At 55.5% G+C, this 18390-nt stretch overlaps 3 protein-coding genes across 3 annotated transcripts; all 3 read right to left on the bottom strand.

The window, feature by feature from the left end:
- Positions 1–4484: 4484 nt before the first annotated feature.
- LOC105485927 (hemoglobin subunit mu) lies at positions 4485–5278 on the bottom strand. Its single transcript, XM_011748564.2, has 3 exons — positions 5154–5278; positions 4770–4974; positions 4485–4667 (listed from the first exon to the last, which is right to left on the bottom strand). The coding sequence occupies exons 1-3, from the start codon at positions 5243–5245 to the stop codon at positions 4539–4541; spliced, it is 426 nt and encodes a 141-aa protein (XP_011746866.2). The 5' UTR covers positions 5246–5278; the 3' UTR covers positions 4485–4538.
- A 669-nt stretch (positions 5279–5947) lies between these two features.
- LOC139359731 (hemoglobin subunit zeta) lies at positions 5948–7537 on the bottom strand. The gene is made up of 3 exons (XM_071083663.1): positions 7383–7537; positions 6335–6539; positions 5948–6212 (listed from the first exon to the last, which is right to left on the bottom strand). The coding sequence occupies exons 1-3, from the start codon at positions 7475–7477 to the stop codon at positions 6084–6086; spliced, it is 429 nt and encodes a 142-aa protein (XP_070939764.1). The 5' UTR covers positions 7478–7537; the 3' UTR covers positions 5948–6083.
- Positions 7538–16084: 8547 nt separating this feature from the next.
- Positions 16085–17843, bottom strand: LOC105485928 (hemoglobin subunit zeta). Its single transcript, XM_011748565.3, has 3 exons — positions 17483–17843; positions 16434–16638; positions 16085–16311 (listed from the first exon to the last, which is right to left on the bottom strand). Exons 1-3 carry the CDS (start codon positions 17575–17577, stop codon positions 16183–16185), a joined length of 429 nt encoding a protein of 142 aa, XP_011746867.1. The 5' UTR covers positions 17578–17843; the 3' UTR covers positions 16085–16182.
- Between the last annotated feature and the right edge of the window lie 547 nt (positions 17844–18390).

Here is an 18390-nt window from a genome sequence, read left to right as displayed (position 1 = left end):
GAGGTGGGGGCGATGTGGGGTGAGGAAAGGGTGGACTTGGTGGGGGAAGGGTGGGAGGTGCAGTAGTGCCAGTGGGTGCATCCCTGCTCATGAAAAGTGATGGTTTGGCCTGGCGCGGTGGCTGACGCCTGCAATCCCAGCACTTTGGGAGGCTGAGGCAGGTGAAAAACCTGAGGTCGGGAGTTCCAGACCAGCCTGACCAACATGGAGAAACCCTGTCTCTACTAAAAATACAAAATTAGCGGGGATCGGTGGCACATGGCTGTAATCCCAGTTACTCAGGAGGCTGAGGCAGGAGAATCGCTTGAACCCGGGAGGCAGATGCGGTGAGCCGAGATTGTGCCATTGCACTCCAGCCTGGGCAACAAGAGGGAAACTCCGTCTCAAAATAAATAAACAAACAAACAAACAAACAAACAAATAAATAGTGATGATTTTTGGCGGAATCGTAATGGAAATATAGAAATAGTGAGACTGTGGAATGGCATAGAACTGAATGAACTGGCTGAAAGGGGTGTAGAGGAGACAGTTCACTGAGAATAGGAAGTTGTACACAGGTATCTACAGTATGATGGTATTTTTGCCCAAAAAGAGGGCCTGCAGCAGTAGTTGTAGTTGTAGCTGTTCCCTCAGCACAGGATGGGGCCGGTGGGCTCAGTCCCAAACCTTTCACTGTGGTCTCTTTTGGGGCTGGGAGTGAGGAGACAGGAAAGAGAGACTCTCTCCTACTTTAAGTAACACAAGATAGGGTGTGTGTGTGAAAGCAGGGATGGATTTTAGTTTATTTTTTTAAGTGTTTATGCTTAAATAACAATGCTCTGGGCTGTGAGGCAGAGGAAGAGTGGATGGAGAGGGGGAGGGAACTCCCCAACAATTCAGAGGTCCATGTCCAGAAGAAAAGTGATGACGGGGCCCTCTCCGCCCTCCCCAAAGCTTGATCCAGTACTGTGAGTGTGGAGGGGGACGCTTGCTCTGGGACAGGAGCTGGGCTGGAAGTGCTGCTCATGTTCTTAGGAGGGCTGAGAGCCAGATGGGCTGAGCAACTTCCCAGCATGGATTCCAGGACTTCAGCACCGGGGACAGGGACGTTTCCAGAAGTTGCTGGCAGCACGGGAAGCAGAAGCACCAGGAAGTCCCAGAGGCCCTGGGTGGGGCAATTAGCTGGGGGCTCAGAGCTGGGCACACAGTGGGTTCTGAAAGTACCTTATAAAGTGCAGGAGAAGTGCAGGAGTGAGGCCGCAAGGTACTCTGCTGAAGAGTCTCCCCAGGTGTAGGCTGCCGGCTGTGAGCATCGCAGCCCCTTCCTCCTTCCCCACTGACTGGGCTGCTGTGGGAGGGTTCCCATGACAGAGGACGTGTGGGTAGGGCCAGCGCCCTCACTCCAGACACCTACCCTCTCCAGACACCTACCCTCTGGCAGGAAGGGGTGGGAATGAGAGAAATGTTCAGGCACCTGCACTTGCATTGGGAACAGCCTATTTTGCTAGTTTGTTTTGTTTCGTCTTGTTTTGATGGAGAGTGTATGTGTAAGTTCAACCAGGGAGATTTCAAAGGAGGGTGGCAATGCTGGGACTCCCTGAGAAGAACCCTGGAGGCCTCTCCTCCGCAGCTCCTAAGTCACTGCCTGCAGGCCTGGCACCTCTCAGGACAGGGACAGGCTCAGCACCTTCTCTTGAGCAGGCCCATCTCAGCTTCCCCTCCCATGCTCCCTGCAGTTCTCCCTCCCCAACCCCATGCAGCTGCGGAGAGGTCCTTGGTCTGAGACAGGAAAACACCTCCATGGCTGGCACACTCAGGGAGAGAGAGAACCCAGGCACACACAGGCTGCCGCCTACTGGGACTTCATTCAAAGATCAGGAAGTGCTGGGGTGGGGAGGGGAGGAGGGCCTGGAGGGAGGCCCAGTGGGCAGGGGGCATGGCCACCAACGCTTCAGCTTAATGGTATTTGCAGGTCAACACATCACTCACAAAAGCAAATAATTTGTCCGTGGAGGCACCACATGGGTAAACTGGGAAGGGTGTGATGGACCAGTGTCACCAGGAGGCATTTATCGAGGAACTGTGGAGAGAGTCAGGGGTCGTAGATACCACTGTCACCTATGCTCCACCTCCCCGAACGCATGGGATGCTGTGTCTTATGAGGAAGACCAGCTGCCCCCACACCCTAGATTCCTCCCAGCCCAAAGCTCACCCTGATGTTGCCTGGGTCCACCCACAGCTCGTTGACGTGCAGTTGCCTCAGCTCAGACCAGTCATTGGGCATGTCATCTCAGTGGGCCATGGTGTTGGTCAGTGTGTCGGCCACCTACTTGCATTGTTTCTTGATGAGGGCTGAGCCATACCTCAGGACCAAGTGAGAGGAAGGTCAGGAACATGCTTCCGGGGGAAGCAAAGAATGAGGGGCTGGGGGCTGGGGCTGGGGCAAGAATGGTTAGGGGTGGCCAGTGGAGCCCTAGAGTGGGTGTTGGACCCAAAATGTGAGCGGGGAGAGGAGGGTCCTTCCCTCTCAAGGGCCTCCGTGACATAGTCAGGAGCGTGGTCGCAGACCTTCGCCCAGACCGCCTTGATGTTAGCCTTGTCCTCAGGAGACAGCACCGTGGTGCGTTCTGTCTGAGTCTGTGTAAGCTCAAAAGTGAAAGGAGGGGGAGAGTAGGAGCTCTTATGCCTGGGATGCAGGGTCTTTGGCAGGCAAGTTGCCAGGAGGTGCCTGGCATGGGAAAATAGGAAGAGGAGTGAGAGTAGGCAGGTTGCCCAAGGCTGCCCTGCGTCTCTTAGTCCTACCCAAACAGAAACCCAGTTCTGTACATGGTAACCTTCCCACTCGCATTGTCCTGGGCTTCTACACAGGGTCCTGAGCCCCTTATACCCGTAAGGTATCCACATATGGCCCAGACCCAGGCAGCTTCCTGGATGGGAAGAAGAGCACAGTTTTTCCAGAGTGAAACATAAGCTGCTTTCACACCAAACTGCCTGGGACCAAAAGCTGTTACTTATCCATGTAAACATTTGGGGGGCTGAGCGTGGTGGCTCACGCCTGTCATCCCAGCATTTTGGGAGGCTGAGGCGGGCGGATCACTTGAGGTCAGGAGTTTGAGACTAGCCTGATCAACGTGGTGAAACTGTGTCCCTGTTAAAAATACAAAAATTAGCCAGGCATGGTGGCGCGTGCCTATAATCCCAGCTACTCGGGAGACAGAGGCAGGAGAATCGCTTGATCCCAGGAGGTTGAGGCTGCAGTGAGCCACTGCACTCCAGCCGGGGCCACAGAGCAAGGCCCTGTCTCAAAAACAAAACAAGACAAAATGAAAAAACTCAAGAAAACAGTTGGGGTATGTTGATAACATGGGGCCAAGTTCTCCAAACTACCAGGCTGGCGTCCCAGGCAGTGCAGGGCAACAGGTCCCTGGCACTGCCTGCTGGAGGGAGCTTGACTGACTCACAGTCAGGGCTCCACTTCCAACAGCTCTCTTCAGACCTAGGCGCTGACCGCCAGGTCAGACCTGGCTGCCAGGCCTGGTCTAGTGCTCCCCACACTGACCCAGGATGGCCAACCCAGAGCCAATCCTATTCAGGATTTGCAGACCTCGAAGGTCCTACTCTTTCCTCAGACCCTGTTCTTTGTCTGAAAAGCCTGGGGTGGAGCCTTAAGATTCCTTTCCCCATCCTGGGGAGGGAGAAGAGGGAACCTGGGGGAGGGAGTGCCTTGGCCTGGGCACCTGCAGAGACTGAGACACGGCAGCTGGGGCTGGGTGGAGGGGTGGGGTGGCAATGAGCCGGCAGGCACCCACCCTATGTTATGATTTCAAAAATTATTTCAAAAATCTTGTGAGTTGAATGTTGTTTTTCTATTCGATGGGTAAAGGCCGGAGAGCTCTGGGACATGCCCAGGGTCGCATAGCTTGTCAATGAGCAGGCTGGAAGCCTAAACCAGGTCTGTCTGCCAATTTGTGGCCACAGAGGACTTCCTCCCCACCTCACCCCCAGGGCTGGAGGGTCACAGGCAGGGCTAACCAGGCTAGCACAGGTTTGCAGCCCAGGAAGTGTCCATGGGGGAAGGAAGGGGAAAGGAACAGTGAGGTCTGCGGAGCCCTCTGCTCTGGGGCCCTAATTAGGTTGCACATTTGGCTCCGAGACCTCAGTTTCTGCATCTCTCTGCAAAGGGTCCAGGATTAGCATCTACAGGTCCCAGCAGGAAGTGGGGATGGAGAGAGAATGAGTGAATAAATGCATGAATGGGGAAGTGCTTTGCGAACAGTGCGGTTGGAAGCCGGATTCAAGAGTTGAAGTCGAAGGCCACCCCCCCCCCCCACATCACAGTACTCCCTCTGCCCCACCACACTGCCCGCCATGGGAGGACAAACCTCCGGGGGTGGGGCGCATTTGAGAGTTCTAGGAGGATCCTTGCAGGTCCCTGAGCTTCTCTGGCCAACAATAGTGACCTCACTTTGCCAGCTCCCCAAAGACCACACAGGCGGGGGCAGATATTTGGGGCCTCTGTTTATTGACAGGCACAAACAAAGGCCAGCGCAGCACTAGGCTCAGCGGTACTTTTCCGTCAACACCACGGCCACACCAGTCAGGAACTTGTCCCACGCCGCTTGCATTTCCACGGTGAACTCGTCCTGCAGGTGGGAGGCCAGCACGACGTGGAAACACTGGATTAGCAGCTGCAGGAGAAGCGGCCTGTGAGACGGGGTCTGTCCCTCTAGGGATCCCCGGAGCTCCCCCGGCTGCGCGCTGCACCATTGCCCCGGCCGGAAAGGGCTCACCGGAAAGTTGGCTGGGTCCACGCGCAGCACGAGCGCGTGCAGGTCCGCCAGTGGGCTGAGCGCGGCGCGCAGGTGGTCCATGTGCTGCACCGCCGCGCCCACCGCCGCCAGCATGCGCTGCCCGTGGCTCAGCAGCTGCGTCGCGTCCTGGCAGGAGCTCAAGTGCGGGAAGTAGACCTTGGTGCTGGGGTATACTGTGAAGAGCCTGCAGGACCAGGTCGGTGACCGGGGAGGAGGGCGGCTGCGTGGGACTTCACTAGCGCCCACACCGCCCAGAGCCCCGGGGATCCTCATCGGAGGGACCTTGGATGGCGTTGGCGGCCCACGCGGCCAACACCCTCATCTCCACCTCCCTGAGCTCCCGGAGACCCCGCCTCTACCGACCTGAGCAGCAGCTCCGCCCCGAATTGCGCCTCGTGGCCCGCGATCAGGTCCCAGACCTGCGCGATGTGGGCGCGCTCCTGGGCGCTGAGCATGGCGCCGCCTGACGTGCTCTGGGGGCCGCACCCGCCGCCCTGGGCTCCTTATAGAGACTCCGAGCACCCCGCCTGTCCTTATCGGCCCGAGAGCGGCGGGAACGCGGGGACTCTCGGCCTGCGCCGGGAACGTAGCCAGTCCGGGTTCCTGCCTACATGGAGGCCTCGACCTCCGGGATCCCAGGGTTTCTGGCACTGACTCACGCTGTTGTGCGTGGGTACCTTTACTCCAGACTTCAGGGGCGTCTGTAATTACTCCCTCGGGCAAAGTTACTGGTGTGCCAGAAGGGAGCTCATGGGAGGAGCCGGAGAGAGAACACCGGGCAGGAAACCCCTACTCTCTTAGGAGTCGGGGAGGGACAGGCCTCAGGGACCCCCGCAGCTGCCAGAATCCCGGGATTCGGACTTCAGGCTTTGTGGAAAAGTTCCCTGAGTCCCGACACGCTCCCGAGACGCTTAGCGAAGTGACAATCTTTGGGCGATATGGGAAGCTGGGAGACGCACAAACGCCCGTCTGACCAAGAGCCCCAGGAGACGCCGTGGGCTGGCCCGGGACTGCTCTGCTCCACCCGGGCTGCAGCTCCGGTGCTCAGGGCAAGAACCTCCCCAAAGCGCCCCCCACGTGACCCCCAGGCCGCGACGTCAGCGGGGACGACCGCGTTCCTGCAAAGCCCCCGGACCCATCACTCAGCTTCTCCCCTTCTTCCCTCCAGTACTGAGAACACAGAGCCCAGATCGCTCTGTCCTCATCCATTTATTGGAGTCAGGGCAGGAATTGTGGGAGGGTGAAGGGCAGGGGAGGGGCCGCAGCCTGTCCTGGGGGTCCCGGAGGCGGCGCTCAGCGGTACTTCTCGGTCAGGACAGAGGATACGACCGATAGGAACTTGTCCCAGGCGGCGTGGGCCTCGGCCGTGAAGTCGGCGGGGAAGCGCGCGGCCAGGGTGACCAGCAGGCAGTGGGACAGGAGCTGGGGGCGGGGCCGGCTCAGTGCGGGGGCGGGGCCTAGCCCGGGCCCCGCCCCTCCTCGCGACACCTCCCCGCCCCGCCCAGCGATCCCGCCCCGCCCCGCCCGCACCGCGCCCTGCTCACCTTGAAGTTGACCGGGTCCACGCGCAGGACGTAGGCGTGCAGCTCGCTCAGCTTGGACAGGGCGGCGCCGATGTTGTCGATGTTCTTCGCTGCGTCGCCCACGGCGGCCACCACCTTGGAGCCGTGCGCGTGCAGCTGCGCGGACCCCGGGTGCAGGTCGAAGTGCGGGAAGTAGGTCTTGGTCTGCGGGTAGCTGAGGAAGAGCCTGGGACGGGGGGCGGGGGCCGTGAGCTCCCAGCAGCGCGGCCTCCCGCCCACGGCCCCCGCGCCCTGCGGCCCTCTCCGGGCACCAGGACACATCTGCGACCCCGCAGCAGGCCCCAGCCCCTCCTCGCGGTGCCCGGCTGCCTCCCAGGCTGCCCTGTGCTAGAGGCCCCCCAGGTCGCTGCAGCTCCCGGCTCATCGCCCTGCTTCCAACGGGTTCTGTTCGCCTGATCCCCAAGTCCCCGCCCTCCGCCTGCAGCACGCCTGGTGCCCCCAGCCCCTCCACCGTCTCCTGTGGCCACAGGACCTCCCTCCCAGCCCCAGACTGGGTTGCCCGCCACCCCTTCTGCAGGCTCATGACCTCCCAGCAGCGTTCCAGGGAAGGAAAAGCTCCCTGGCCCCTCCCAGGGGATCAGATGCTGGGACTTTGATACTGGGACGGTGCCCTGATCCCAGATGCTGGGATCAGATGCTGAGACTTTAGAGGCTGTAGTGCCCTGGCTGCCCTGTAAGGCCCTTCAGGTCTAGAGCAAAATTTTTCACCCTCTGCTTGTCAGAACCTGGGCCTGTGCCTGCTCAGGTCTCAGTGAGCCCACATACCTGTGCAACTCCTAATCGTACCCTCCTTACCCTGCCCTCCTCACTGAGAGGGAAGGCTATCTGTCCCCACTGTCCCCTCCCCACTGTCCCCTCCTCACTGTCCCCTCCCCACCATGCCCTTCCCACCATCCCCTCCCCACCACCCCCTCCCCACTGTCCCCTCCCCACCACCCCCTCCCCACCGTCCCCACTCACATACCTGGCCTCCCACCCAGTCCCTCTGGCAGTCCTGCCTGACACTCACCTCTCCAGAGTCTCGGTGCCGATGGTGTCGGCCTGAGTGGAGATCTTGGCCCACATGGACACAATGAGGGTCCTCTCAGTCTTGGTCAGAGACATGGCGGCAGGGTGGGCGGCTGCACTGGAGTTGGGCCTGCTCAGGACTGGCCTTGGTAGTGCTCAGCCCCCAGGGTCTCCTTATATACAGGGAGCTGGGCCCAGCCAGCCTGTGGCCATTGGTCAGGTGAGAGGAGGGGGCTGCCGGGGTGGGGTTTCTTATCAGATTCAGTGACAAAGGGGCCCTCAAGGCCTGGTGCAACTGGGGGCTGGGGAAGCTGTCACTTCTGTCTCCTCTTCTGCCCACCCCTGAGCCACAGCTGGAGCCCCAGGTTCTGGGAAATTGGGGCCCGGATCTGGGCATGAGAGTCCACGTGGTCAGTTCAGCCCAGACTGGCCTCAGGAGTGACTGTCCTTGACCTCCCTGTCCCTGTGATTGCAGGGTGACCCGGAGCACATGGGCCCTGGCAGAGGCACAAGCCATTCCTCACTTCACTGAAACTTCTCTGGCCCACCTTATGAGTTCCAGTTTGCAAATGGGGAAACCGAGACTCCCTAGAGAGAAAGTGGGACCCAGTGTCACAGAGTGGGAAGGGACAGACCTCTCCAACCTCTGCTGTGCAGCTCCCTCACCTGAATGAGGCTTGATCTGGGGTTCTCCCCTAGTAGCCTTGTGGGGGACACTCTGAGCCGGGCACCTAGGCAGGAAAGTGGCTTGGGAGACCGGACTCTTCACAGAAGGTCATATGCGCCTACAGTTCTGCTCACTACGTTCTCATTGCAGCCTGGAGGAGACCCTCCTCCAGCTCTATTGATTTATTTCTTTTTATCCTCTCTGTTTATTAACTACTCCCTCCTCCATTAGACGGCCATTTCGATGTGCTGAATATATTCCTTTTATTTAGTACGTGTGCTTGCAAAGGGTGTGATTTTATGCATGTATTTTAAATTTATATAAATTATAGGTAGATATAAAAATTTTTTTTATTTGTTTTTGACATGGAGTCTTGCTCTGTCTTCCAGACTTGAGTGCAATGGCGTAATTTTGACTCACTGCAACCTCTGCCTCCTGGGTTCAAGTGATTCTCCTGCTTCTGTTCCCAAGTATCTGGGATTACAGGCATGCACCACCATGCCTGGCTAATTTTTGTATTTTTAGTAGAGATAGAGTTTCACCATGTTGGCCAGGCTGGTCTCGAATTCTTGACCTCAGGTGATCTGCCTGTCTCGGCCTCCGAAAGTGCTGGGATTATAAGCGTGAACAACCACGCCCGACCCAAGCACATCTTTTTTAAATAGAGGATTTTTTAAAACAGGGGAAAAAAGGCTGGGCGTGGTGGCTTGCCATGGGGCTGCACATGGTGGCTCCTGGTTGCGATGAGGTTGCACCACTGCACTCCAGGCTGGGTGACAGAGTGAGGTTCTGCTTAAAAAAAAAAGAAAAAAAAAAAAGGAATAGAAAGAGAGAACATACATCTTCACGCACTGATTCTTTTCACTTGCTGCGTCAGCAAGCGTGCCCCCATCCCCGCTGACGGGTGCGATGCAGCTCCCATGCGAATCAGTGGGTTACATCTTCAGCCGGCAGGGCTCCCCTTTGTGAACAAGCTCTAGTTTTTTTTCTATTATAAACAACTCCATGAAGAATATCAGTGCTTTGGATCTTTTCCTCATGATAGACCTCTAGAAGGGGAATTACTCGAAGGAGACTCAAGAGTATTCGTTTTTTAAGCTTTTTGAAACGAATTACTTTTCAAGACAATTATATGGGCTTATAGTTGCAAAATTAGCTGTTTGAGGCTCACTGTGGGTGCCCTTCCTGCCCTGGGGGCTGTCACGGCTGGCCTGGAGTAAGTTGGAAGTTTAGCACTACACACCATGGGGGCAGCTTTCAGACCCCATGCTGCAGAGGTGAGGGGATCCCATAGGAGACTAACACCCTTTGTTTTGAAAACTCTTCCCTGGCCGGGCGCGGTGGCTCAAGCTTGTAATCCCAGCACTTTGGGAGGCCGAGACGGGCGGATCACGAGGTCAGGAGATCGAGACCATCCTGGCTAACACGGTGAAACCCCGTCTCTACTAAAAAATACAAAAAACTAGCCGGGCGAGGTGGCGGCGCCTGTAGTCCCAGCTACTCAGGAGGCTGAGGCAGGAGAATGGCCTAAACCCGGGAGGCGGAGCTTGCAGTGAGCTGAGATCCGGCCACTGCACTCCAGCCTGGGCGACAGAGCCAGACTCCGTCTCAAAAAAAAAAAAAAAAAAAAGAAAAAGAAAACTCTTCCCTGGAAGGAGTCTCCAGGCAGAGTTGGGCGGGCGGGGGTGCCAGTGAGGAGGGCATCGAAGGGACTCACAGGACCTTGGGGCCTGCAGTGTACCAGGCCTTGGGGTTGGGTGCGTGGGGCAGAGGGATGCGTGTGCTAGGATGTTAGCAACAGTTAATCAGCCTGGGTTAGAACTGGGTCAGGTGGACCCCCCTGAGTCCCCTCTTCCCAAGCAGGGGCGCCTTCGGCCCTCAGAAGTCAGGGCAGTGGGCTGCAGGGGCCTGGGCAAGAGGGGCCGGGAGATCCTGGGGGCAGGAGATAAAGGCTGTTCCCCCAGCCCCAAGCCAGGCCCACAGCACTAAGTCTCTTCTCCCTGTAGCTGCAAGTTGTCCCGGCACCTCTCGTAGCCTGTGCCCCACAAGCCGTCCTGGGCCACAGCCTATGCCCAAGCCATTGGCACCACCAGGAGATTCCTTGCACCAACAGCTTTTCACCTTTCTTTCTCCTTCTGGATAGTCTTGTGTCCTGCCTCCACCTCATGCCTGTGCTGTTATTTTCTAATAATGTGGGTGTGGAAGCTCAGCACCCATCCTGTCTTACATTAGCCTCTGTCTGTGTCCTGGTGCTCCCACTGATGGATGTGTCCATACAGACCTCTCTTCTGGACTCAGGCCCCTAGATCCAGGGCAGTATTTGATGTCCTCATCTGTGTGTCTCCAGCAAATCATCTCTAAAATAGAGCCCTGAAATTCCCCACAAAACCTACTCCCCTCCCTTCCCTGGCCTCCCTGACTACTGCCCTTCCTTCCTGAGGCTCAGGCCGGAGAGCACAGCACCCTCGACACTCCCCGACTCACCCCTGAAACTTACAGATGGAGGAAAAGACAGACAAGGCCTCCTGTCCTCCCCCGCTCTATCCCTAGCTGCTGGCCACTCCCCTGAAACCCCTTCCCTAATACTGCTACTCCCTCAAATGTCACCAAGTTAATAGACCTGCAGTGGCCAACCCATTTAAAATCACAATCCTCCCCTCCTCTGTCTAGGCCCCTACTTGCTCTACTTTTCTTTTTCCACAGGAAAAAAAAAAATGTTCCTGTTTATAGTTCACTAGAATGTAAGCTCAAGGGGAGCTTGAGGAATTTTTTTTTTTTTTTTTTTTTTGACAGAGTTGTGCTCTGTCTCCCAGGCTGGAGTGCAGTGACACGATCTTGACTCACTTCAACCACCACCTCCTGGGTTCAAGCGATTCTTCTGCCTCAGCATCCCAAGTAGCTGGGACTACAGGTGCATGCTACCTTGTCAGGAGTTGGAGACCAGCCTGGCCAACATGGCGAAACCCCGTCTCTACTAAAAATACAAAAATTAGCAGGGCGTCGTGGCGCACCTGTAATCCCAGCTACTCAGGAGGCTGAGGCAGGAGAACCTCTTGAACCCAGGAGGCGGAGGTTGCAGTGAACCAAGATTATGCCACCACACTCCAGCCTGGGTGACAGAGCGAGATTCCGTCTCAAAAAATAAAAATAAATAAATAAATAAATATTTTAAAGAACATCTATTTTCTTCAGTTAATAACGTCAAAAAGACTGCATTGACATGGTTAAATTCGCAGGCCCCTCAGTCCTTTGGGGATGGAGTAAATGGCTGGTATCATTGCTTTTAAAAGGGTCTTGAACTTGTTGGTGCATATGTTGATAAATGGATTTGGATCAGTATTAACCTGATTTTGGTGGTGGTTCTCTGTCTGTGCAGGCTAGTGTCCTTGTTGATTTTAGGAAATACACAGTATGTGGAGGATATTTAGAGTACTGATATTGGCATCCCCCTCTCCAAGGGCTCCGAGAGAAAAAGCAACTGGGGGCAAGAGAGAGACCAGGCCAATGTGGTAGAATATTAACAGCTGGAGATTCTGGATGAGTAGTATTCGAGAGTTTCTATATTCTTGTAATTTTATTTAACAGTGTTATTGAAATAAAATTCACTTACTGAATGTGTACATTTCAATAATTTTTTTTTTTTTGAGACAGAATCTCACTCTGTCGGCCAAGCTGGAGTTCAGTGGCACTCTCTCGGCTCACTGCAACCTCTGTCTCCTAGGCTCAAGCAATTCTCCTGCCTCAGCCTCCCAAGTAGCTGGGATTACAGGCATGAGCCACCACCCCCGGCCCATTTCAATAATCTTTTTTTGGTTCTTTCTCTAAGAAGTTTACTAAGTCACAGAGAACAGAAAATAAAAACAAAAGTCTCATTCTAATTGCTTTTTTTTTTTTTTTCTTTTGAGACAGAGTCTTGCTCTGTGGCCCAGGCTGGAGTGCAGTGGCGCCATCTTGGTTCACTGCAAACTCTGCCTCCCGGGTTTACGCCATTCTCCTACCTCAGCCTCCCAAGTAGCTGGGACTACAGGCACCCGCCACAACACGCGGCTAATTTTTTTATTTTTATTTTTTAGTAGAGGCAGGGTTTCACCATGTTAGCCAGGAAGGTCTCGATTTCCTGACGTCATGATCCGCCCGCTTCGGCCTCCCAAAGTGCTGGGATTACAGGCGTGAGCCACTGTGCCTGGCCCCATTTCCATAATTTTTAATATGTTCACATAATTGTGCAACCATCACCATAATCAATTTTAGAATGTTTTCATCACACCCCAAAAAGCCCCATGCCCACCAGCAGTCATCCTTGTTTCTCCATCTTTGTCTTATTCTTGCAGGATGTTTTTATTTTTTGATAATTTGAATATGTTTCAAAATAAAAGATTATGAAATTATGATACATATGGTATTAGGAACAATAAACTACAGAGTATTAGAGTGTCTTTGCAGTTCTTTTGGTCATAGCCAAGGTATTGTGTTCAGAAGTCACCTGGAACAATTCTTTTTTCTGATTATTATATCACGACATTCTTTTTTTTTTTTTTTTTTTTTTTTTTTGAGACGGAGTCTCGCTCTGTCGCCCAGGCTGGAGTGCAGTGGCCGGATCTCAGCTCACTGCAAGCTCCGCCTCCCGGGTTCGGGCCATTCTCCTGTCTCAGCCTCCTGAGTAGCTGGGACTACAGGCGCCCGCCACCTCGCCCGGCTAGTTTTTTGTATTTTTTAGTAGAGACGGGGTTTCACCGTGTTCGCCAGGATGGTCTCGATCTCCTGACCTAGTGATCCGCCCGTCTCGGCCTCCCAAAGTGCTGGGATTACAGGCTTGAGCCACCGCGCCCGGCCTATATCACGACATTCTTACATTGGTTCATTTATTTCAGTTAGTTTTCAATTTGAGGGGTTTTATTTTCTCTCTCTCTCTTTTTTTTTTTTTTTTTTTGAGATGGAGTCTCACTCTGTCACCCAGGCTGGAGTGCAGTGGCACAATCTCGGCTCACTGAAAGCTCCGCCTGCCGGGCTCATGCCATTCTCCTGCCTCAGCCTCCTGAGGAGCTAGGACTACAGGCACCCGCCACTGCGCCCGGCTAATTTTTTTGGTATTTTTAGTAGAGACGGGGTTTCACCGTGGTCTCAATCTCCTGACCTCATGATCTGCGTGCCTCGGCCTCCCAAAGTGCAGGGATTACAGGCGTGAGCCACCGTGCCTGGCCCTCTTTTTTTTTTTTTTTTTTGGTAATATAGATAAGGTCTCTCTGTTGCCCAGGCTGCAGTGTGGTGGTGCAATCATAGCTTACTACAGCCTGGAACTTCTGGGCTCAAGTGATACTTCCCGCCACCCACAACCCAGCCTCCCAAGTAGCTGGGACTGCAGGTGCACCACCACGTCCAGCTAATTAAAAAAATATATATATTTTTAGTACAGATAAAATCTTGCTATGTTGCCTAGACTGGTCTTGAACTCCCAGGCTCAACTGGCCATCCCACCTTGGCCTCCCAAAGTGCTAAGATTCCAAGTGTGAGCCACTGCACCCAGCCACTCTTTTTGTTGTGTTTTGCTTTTTTAGAGACAGAGTACTGCTGTGTCGCTCAGGCTAGAGTGCAGTGGCACAATCATAGTTCACTGTAGCCTCCAACATCTGGGTTCCAGCAATCCTCCAGCCTCAGCCTCCTGAGTAGCTAGCACTGCAGGTGTGAGGTAGGAGGTGGGACTCTGCATGTACTCTAGAGGTCGGGCTCGTACACTGGACCAATTTGAGGACTAGCTAAAACAAGTAGGGCAGAAGCAGCTTTCCATAAGACACGCTCACCAGTGTGCCATGGGAGTTTACCATCGCCCTGGCAACACCCAGAGATTACCATCCCTTTCCATGGCAGTGACTGGACCACCCAGAAGTTACCACATTCATCCTAGAAATTTGTGCATAAACTTTCCCTTAATTTGCATGTAATTAAAAGTGGATATAAAGATGAGTGCAGGGCCGGGCGCGGTGGCTCAAGCCTGTAATCCCAGCACTTTGGGAGGCCGAGACGGGCGGATCACGAGGTCAGGAGATCAAGATCATCCTGGCTAACACAGTGAAACCCCGTCTCTACTAAAAAATACAAAAAACTACCCGGGTGAGGTGGTGGGCCCCTGTAGTCCCAGCTACTTGGGAGGCTGAGGCAGGAGAATGGCGTAGACCCGGGAGGCGGAGCTTGCAGTGAGCTGAGATCCGGCCACTGCACTCCAGCCTGGGCGACAGAGCGAGACTCCGTCTCCAAAAAATAAATAAATAAATAAATAAATAAATAAAGATGAGTGCAGCAGTGCCTCTGAGCTGCTCTCCTGGACACACTGCCTATGGGGTACCCCAGCTCTGTAAGGAGCAATGCTCTGCTGCTGCTGTCTGCTGTGGCTTCAATATCAACTAGAGTTGCTGTTAAACACCACCAGCTTGCCCTTGAATTCCTTCCTGGGCAAAGTCAAGAACCCTCCCAGGCTAACCCCCAATTTGGAGGCTTACCTAACCCGAATCATCTGCTGCCACCATGCCCAGTTAATTTTTTAATCTTTTTGAGACAAGGTCCTGCTGTGTTACGTAGGCTAGCCTCCGACTCTTGGCATCAAGTGATCCTCCAGCCTTGGCCTCCCAAAGTGGTAGGATTACAGGCTTGCGCCACTGGCAAAGCCACTGTTTTTATTTTAATCTTATTAATTTTGTAAATTTTTTAAAAGACAGCGTCTCCCTATGTTGGCCAGGGTGGCCTTCAACTCCTGGCCTCAAGCAATCCTCTCTCCTTGGACTCCCAAAGTGCTAGGACTACAGGTATGAGCCACCATGCCCAGACTGAATTTATTTTTGGTAATGAAAAATATTTACACAATTCAAAGGTGAAAACTATGAAGACAGTCAGACTTGGAGGAGCTTCCCCTCCTACCCCTGTCCTTCCCTGTCCTTCCACCTTCCCCTCCATCCCTACCTAACTTATTATTTGTATTCATTTCCAGTTTATCCTCCCATGGTTTGTTTTTGCAGAAGTAAGCACATGTGGGCACATACATGTCTGTGCATAAACACACATGTCCACACACAGCCTCACACATAGTTATGCATATGCTCACATACATGTGCACACACATATTCTTGTTTGCCCTCTGTTCTACCATTGTATACACACCATTCTAACCTCTTTATTTTCATTATTATAAATTATCCTCATTTTTTTTTTTTTCAGTCGAGTTCTCCATTGTGTGGATATCCTTGATTTTTCCAGTTAGTCCCTGATGATGGACACTTGGGTTTTCAGGTCTTTGGCAAATCAGATGCCCCGGTGGACTTGCGCCCCGGGCTGGGCTCCCTCTGCCCTGGATGAGGGGTGCCCAGTGGAGGAGGGGCCCCTGCAGTCTGATCAAACTCTTGGATTTTTGCCTATCAGGGAGGTGAGACATGGATCTCAATGAGGTTTTATTTTTGTGTAGTTTAACTTGCATTTTTCTTACGAGTGAGGCTCAGCCTCTTTTCCTTTCTCATTTCTGTGAACTGTGATCTGTCTATATCACGTCTGTATCCCCCACTAGATTGTCAGCCCCACCGGGCAGGGGGCTTTCTTTATTTCAGCTGCGGTGTCCATAGCCTAGAAACATGGCTAGGCTGTCTTACGCCCAGTAAATGTTTCATTGAGGAATGGAAGAAGGAATGAGTGAACGCAGACGCCCATCACTCCCCTCTTCGTCCTGATCGTTCTGAAATCAGGAAATAGTACACATTCGGGAGAAATAAGGAAGACCACGGAGGTCCCAGGGAGAGCCGGGGCGGGTGGGCGGCAGCACTGCTCCCCCTACCGCAAAGGCCTAACTGCACCCCTTTTCCACCACGCCGGGGTGCCGAGTGCCCCCCGCTCCCGCCCCGGGAGCTGCACATCCCTCTGCTTCTTATAGACCCTGGAGTCGGTGCAAGGATCTCTGCGGCCCAGCCGTGGCCGGGAGACAGCCGGGGCGTCCTCCTCCCGCTCCGCCTCCCCACGCGCCCGCCGCCCAGGGACCACAGACACCAGGTGGACGCTGCTTCGTTCGTTGGTTTATTGGCGCATTACGCGGTAAGTGGGGCTGGGGAACCTGGAGGGGACGGGCCGCAGCCTGTCCTGGGGGTCCCGGGGGCGGCGCTCAGCGGTACTTCTCGGTCAGGACAGAGGATACGACCGATAGGAACTTGTCCCAGGCGGCGTGGGCCTCGGCCGTGAAGTCGGCGGGGAAGCGCGCGGCCAGGGTGACCAGCAGGCAGTGGGACAGGAGCTGGGGGCGGGGCCGGCTCAGTGCGGGGGCGGGGCCTAGCCCGGGCCCCGCCCCTCCTCGCGACACCTCCCCGCCCCGCCCAGCGATCCCGCCCCGCCCCGCCCGCACCGCGCCCTGCTCACCTTGAAGTTGACCGGGTCCACGCGCAGGACGTAGGCGTGCAGCTCGCTCAGCTTGGACAGGGCGGCGCCGATGTTGTCGATGTTCTTCGCTGCGTCGCCCACGGCGGCCACCACCTTGGAGCCGTGCGCGTGCAGCTGCGCGGACCCCGGGTGCAGGTCGAAGTGCGGGAAGTAGGTCTTGGTCTGCGGGTAGCTGAGGAAGAGCCTGGGACGGGGGGCGGGGGCCGTGAGCTCCCAGCAGCGCGGCCTCCCGCCCACGGCCCCCGCGCCCTGCGGCCCTCTCCGGGCACCAGGACACATCTGCGACCCCGCAGCAGGCCCCAGCCCCTCCTCGCGGTGCCCGGCTGCCTCCCAGGCTGCCCTGTGCTAGAGGCCCCCCAGGTCGCTGCAGCTCCCGGCTCATCGCCCTGCTTCCAACGGGTTCTGTTCGCCTGATCCCCAAGTCCCCCGCCCTCCACCTGCAGCACGCCTGGTGCCCCCAGCCCCTCCACCGTCTCCTGTGGCCACAGAACCTCCCTCCCAGCCCCAGACTGGGTTGCCCGCCACCCCTTCTGCAGGCTCATGACCTCCCAGCAGCGTTCCAGGGAAGGAAAAGCTCCCTGGCCCCTCCCAGGGGATCAGATGCTGGGACTTTGATACTGGGACGGTGTCCTGATCCCAGATGCTGGGATCAGATGCTGAGACTTTAGAGGCTGTAGTGCCCTGGCTGCCCTGTAAGGCCCTTCAGGTCTAGAGCAAAATTTTTCACCCTCTGCTTGTCAGAACCTGGGCCTGTGCCTGCTCAGGTCTCAGTGAGCCCACATACCTGTGCAACTCCTAATCGTACCCTCCTTACCCTGCCCTCCTCACTGAGAGGGAAGGCCATCTGTCCCCACTGTCCCCTCCCCACTGTCCCCTCCTCACTGTCCCCTCCCCACCATGCCCTTTCCACCATCCCCTCCCCACCACCCCCTCCCCACTGTCCCCTCCCCACCACCCCCTCCCCACCATCCCCACTCACATACCTGGCCTCCCACCCAGTCCCTCTGGCAGTCCTGCCTGACACTCACCTCTCCAGAGTCTCGGTGCCGATGGTGTCGGCCTGAGTGGAGATCTTGGCCCACATGGACACAATGAGGGTCCTCTCAGTCTTGGTCAGAGACATGGCGGCAGGGTGGGCGGCTGCACTGGAGTTGGGCCTGCTCAGGACTGGCCTTGGTAGTGCTCAGCCCCCAGGGTCTCCTTATATACAGGGAGCTGGGCCCAGCCAGCCTGTGGCCATTGGTCAGGTGAGGGGAGGGGGCTGCCGGGGTGGGGTTTCTTATCAGATCCAGTGACAAAGGGGCCCTCAGGGCCTGGTGCAACTGGGGTTTGGGGGCTATCACTCCTGTTCCTCTCCTGTGGGCTTAGTGGGGGTGTTGGCCAGAGTCTGACCACAGAGTCTAGGAGAGATAGGGGCCCCACCCTCCCAGGAAGTCACTTCTGCATTTGCAGTCCAGTTCTGCACCGTCCTTATTCATTTCAGAATCACGACTTGGGGGAAACCACAGGAGCAGGGCCCAGTAAGCAGCCTCCTGGGAACCTGCCCCACGGTCTGCTGACACCGACCTCAGTCAGCCCTGCGCAGCCACATGCCAGTCCCCTTCCCCTTTGTCTCTGGGATTCCTGGGTTTCCTCCGAGAAAGCAAGGGTTCCATCCACCCAGCGCTGAGGGGAGATGTACTGGGTCTGTCCCCTGACAAGCAGGAGGAGGCAGCAGGTCCAGGGACAAAGGAGAATTCATCTGATCTCATGTGCTAATAGGGATTGCAATATTGCTTTCCATATTAGTTATTGTAACATAATGAGGCAAATATACCTTTTAATTTTTTTATCTTTTTTTGAGATGGAATCTCAATTTGTCGCACAGGGTGGATCACAGTGCGATCTCAGCTCACTGCAACTTCTGACTCGCTGGTTCAAGTGATTCTTCTGCCTC

Source organism: Macaca nemestrina, chromosome 18, assembly GCF_043159975.1.
Source record: "Macaca nemestrina isolate mMacNem1 chromosome 18, mMacNem.hap1, whole genome shotgun sequence".
Classification (NCBI taxonomy): domain Eukaryota; kingdom Metazoa; phylum Chordata; class Mammalia; order Primates; family Cercopithecidae; genus Macaca; species Macaca nemestrina.
The sequence above is the reverse complement of the archived record's forward strand: the minus strand, read 5'-3'. Positions and strand labels throughout refer to the sequence as shown.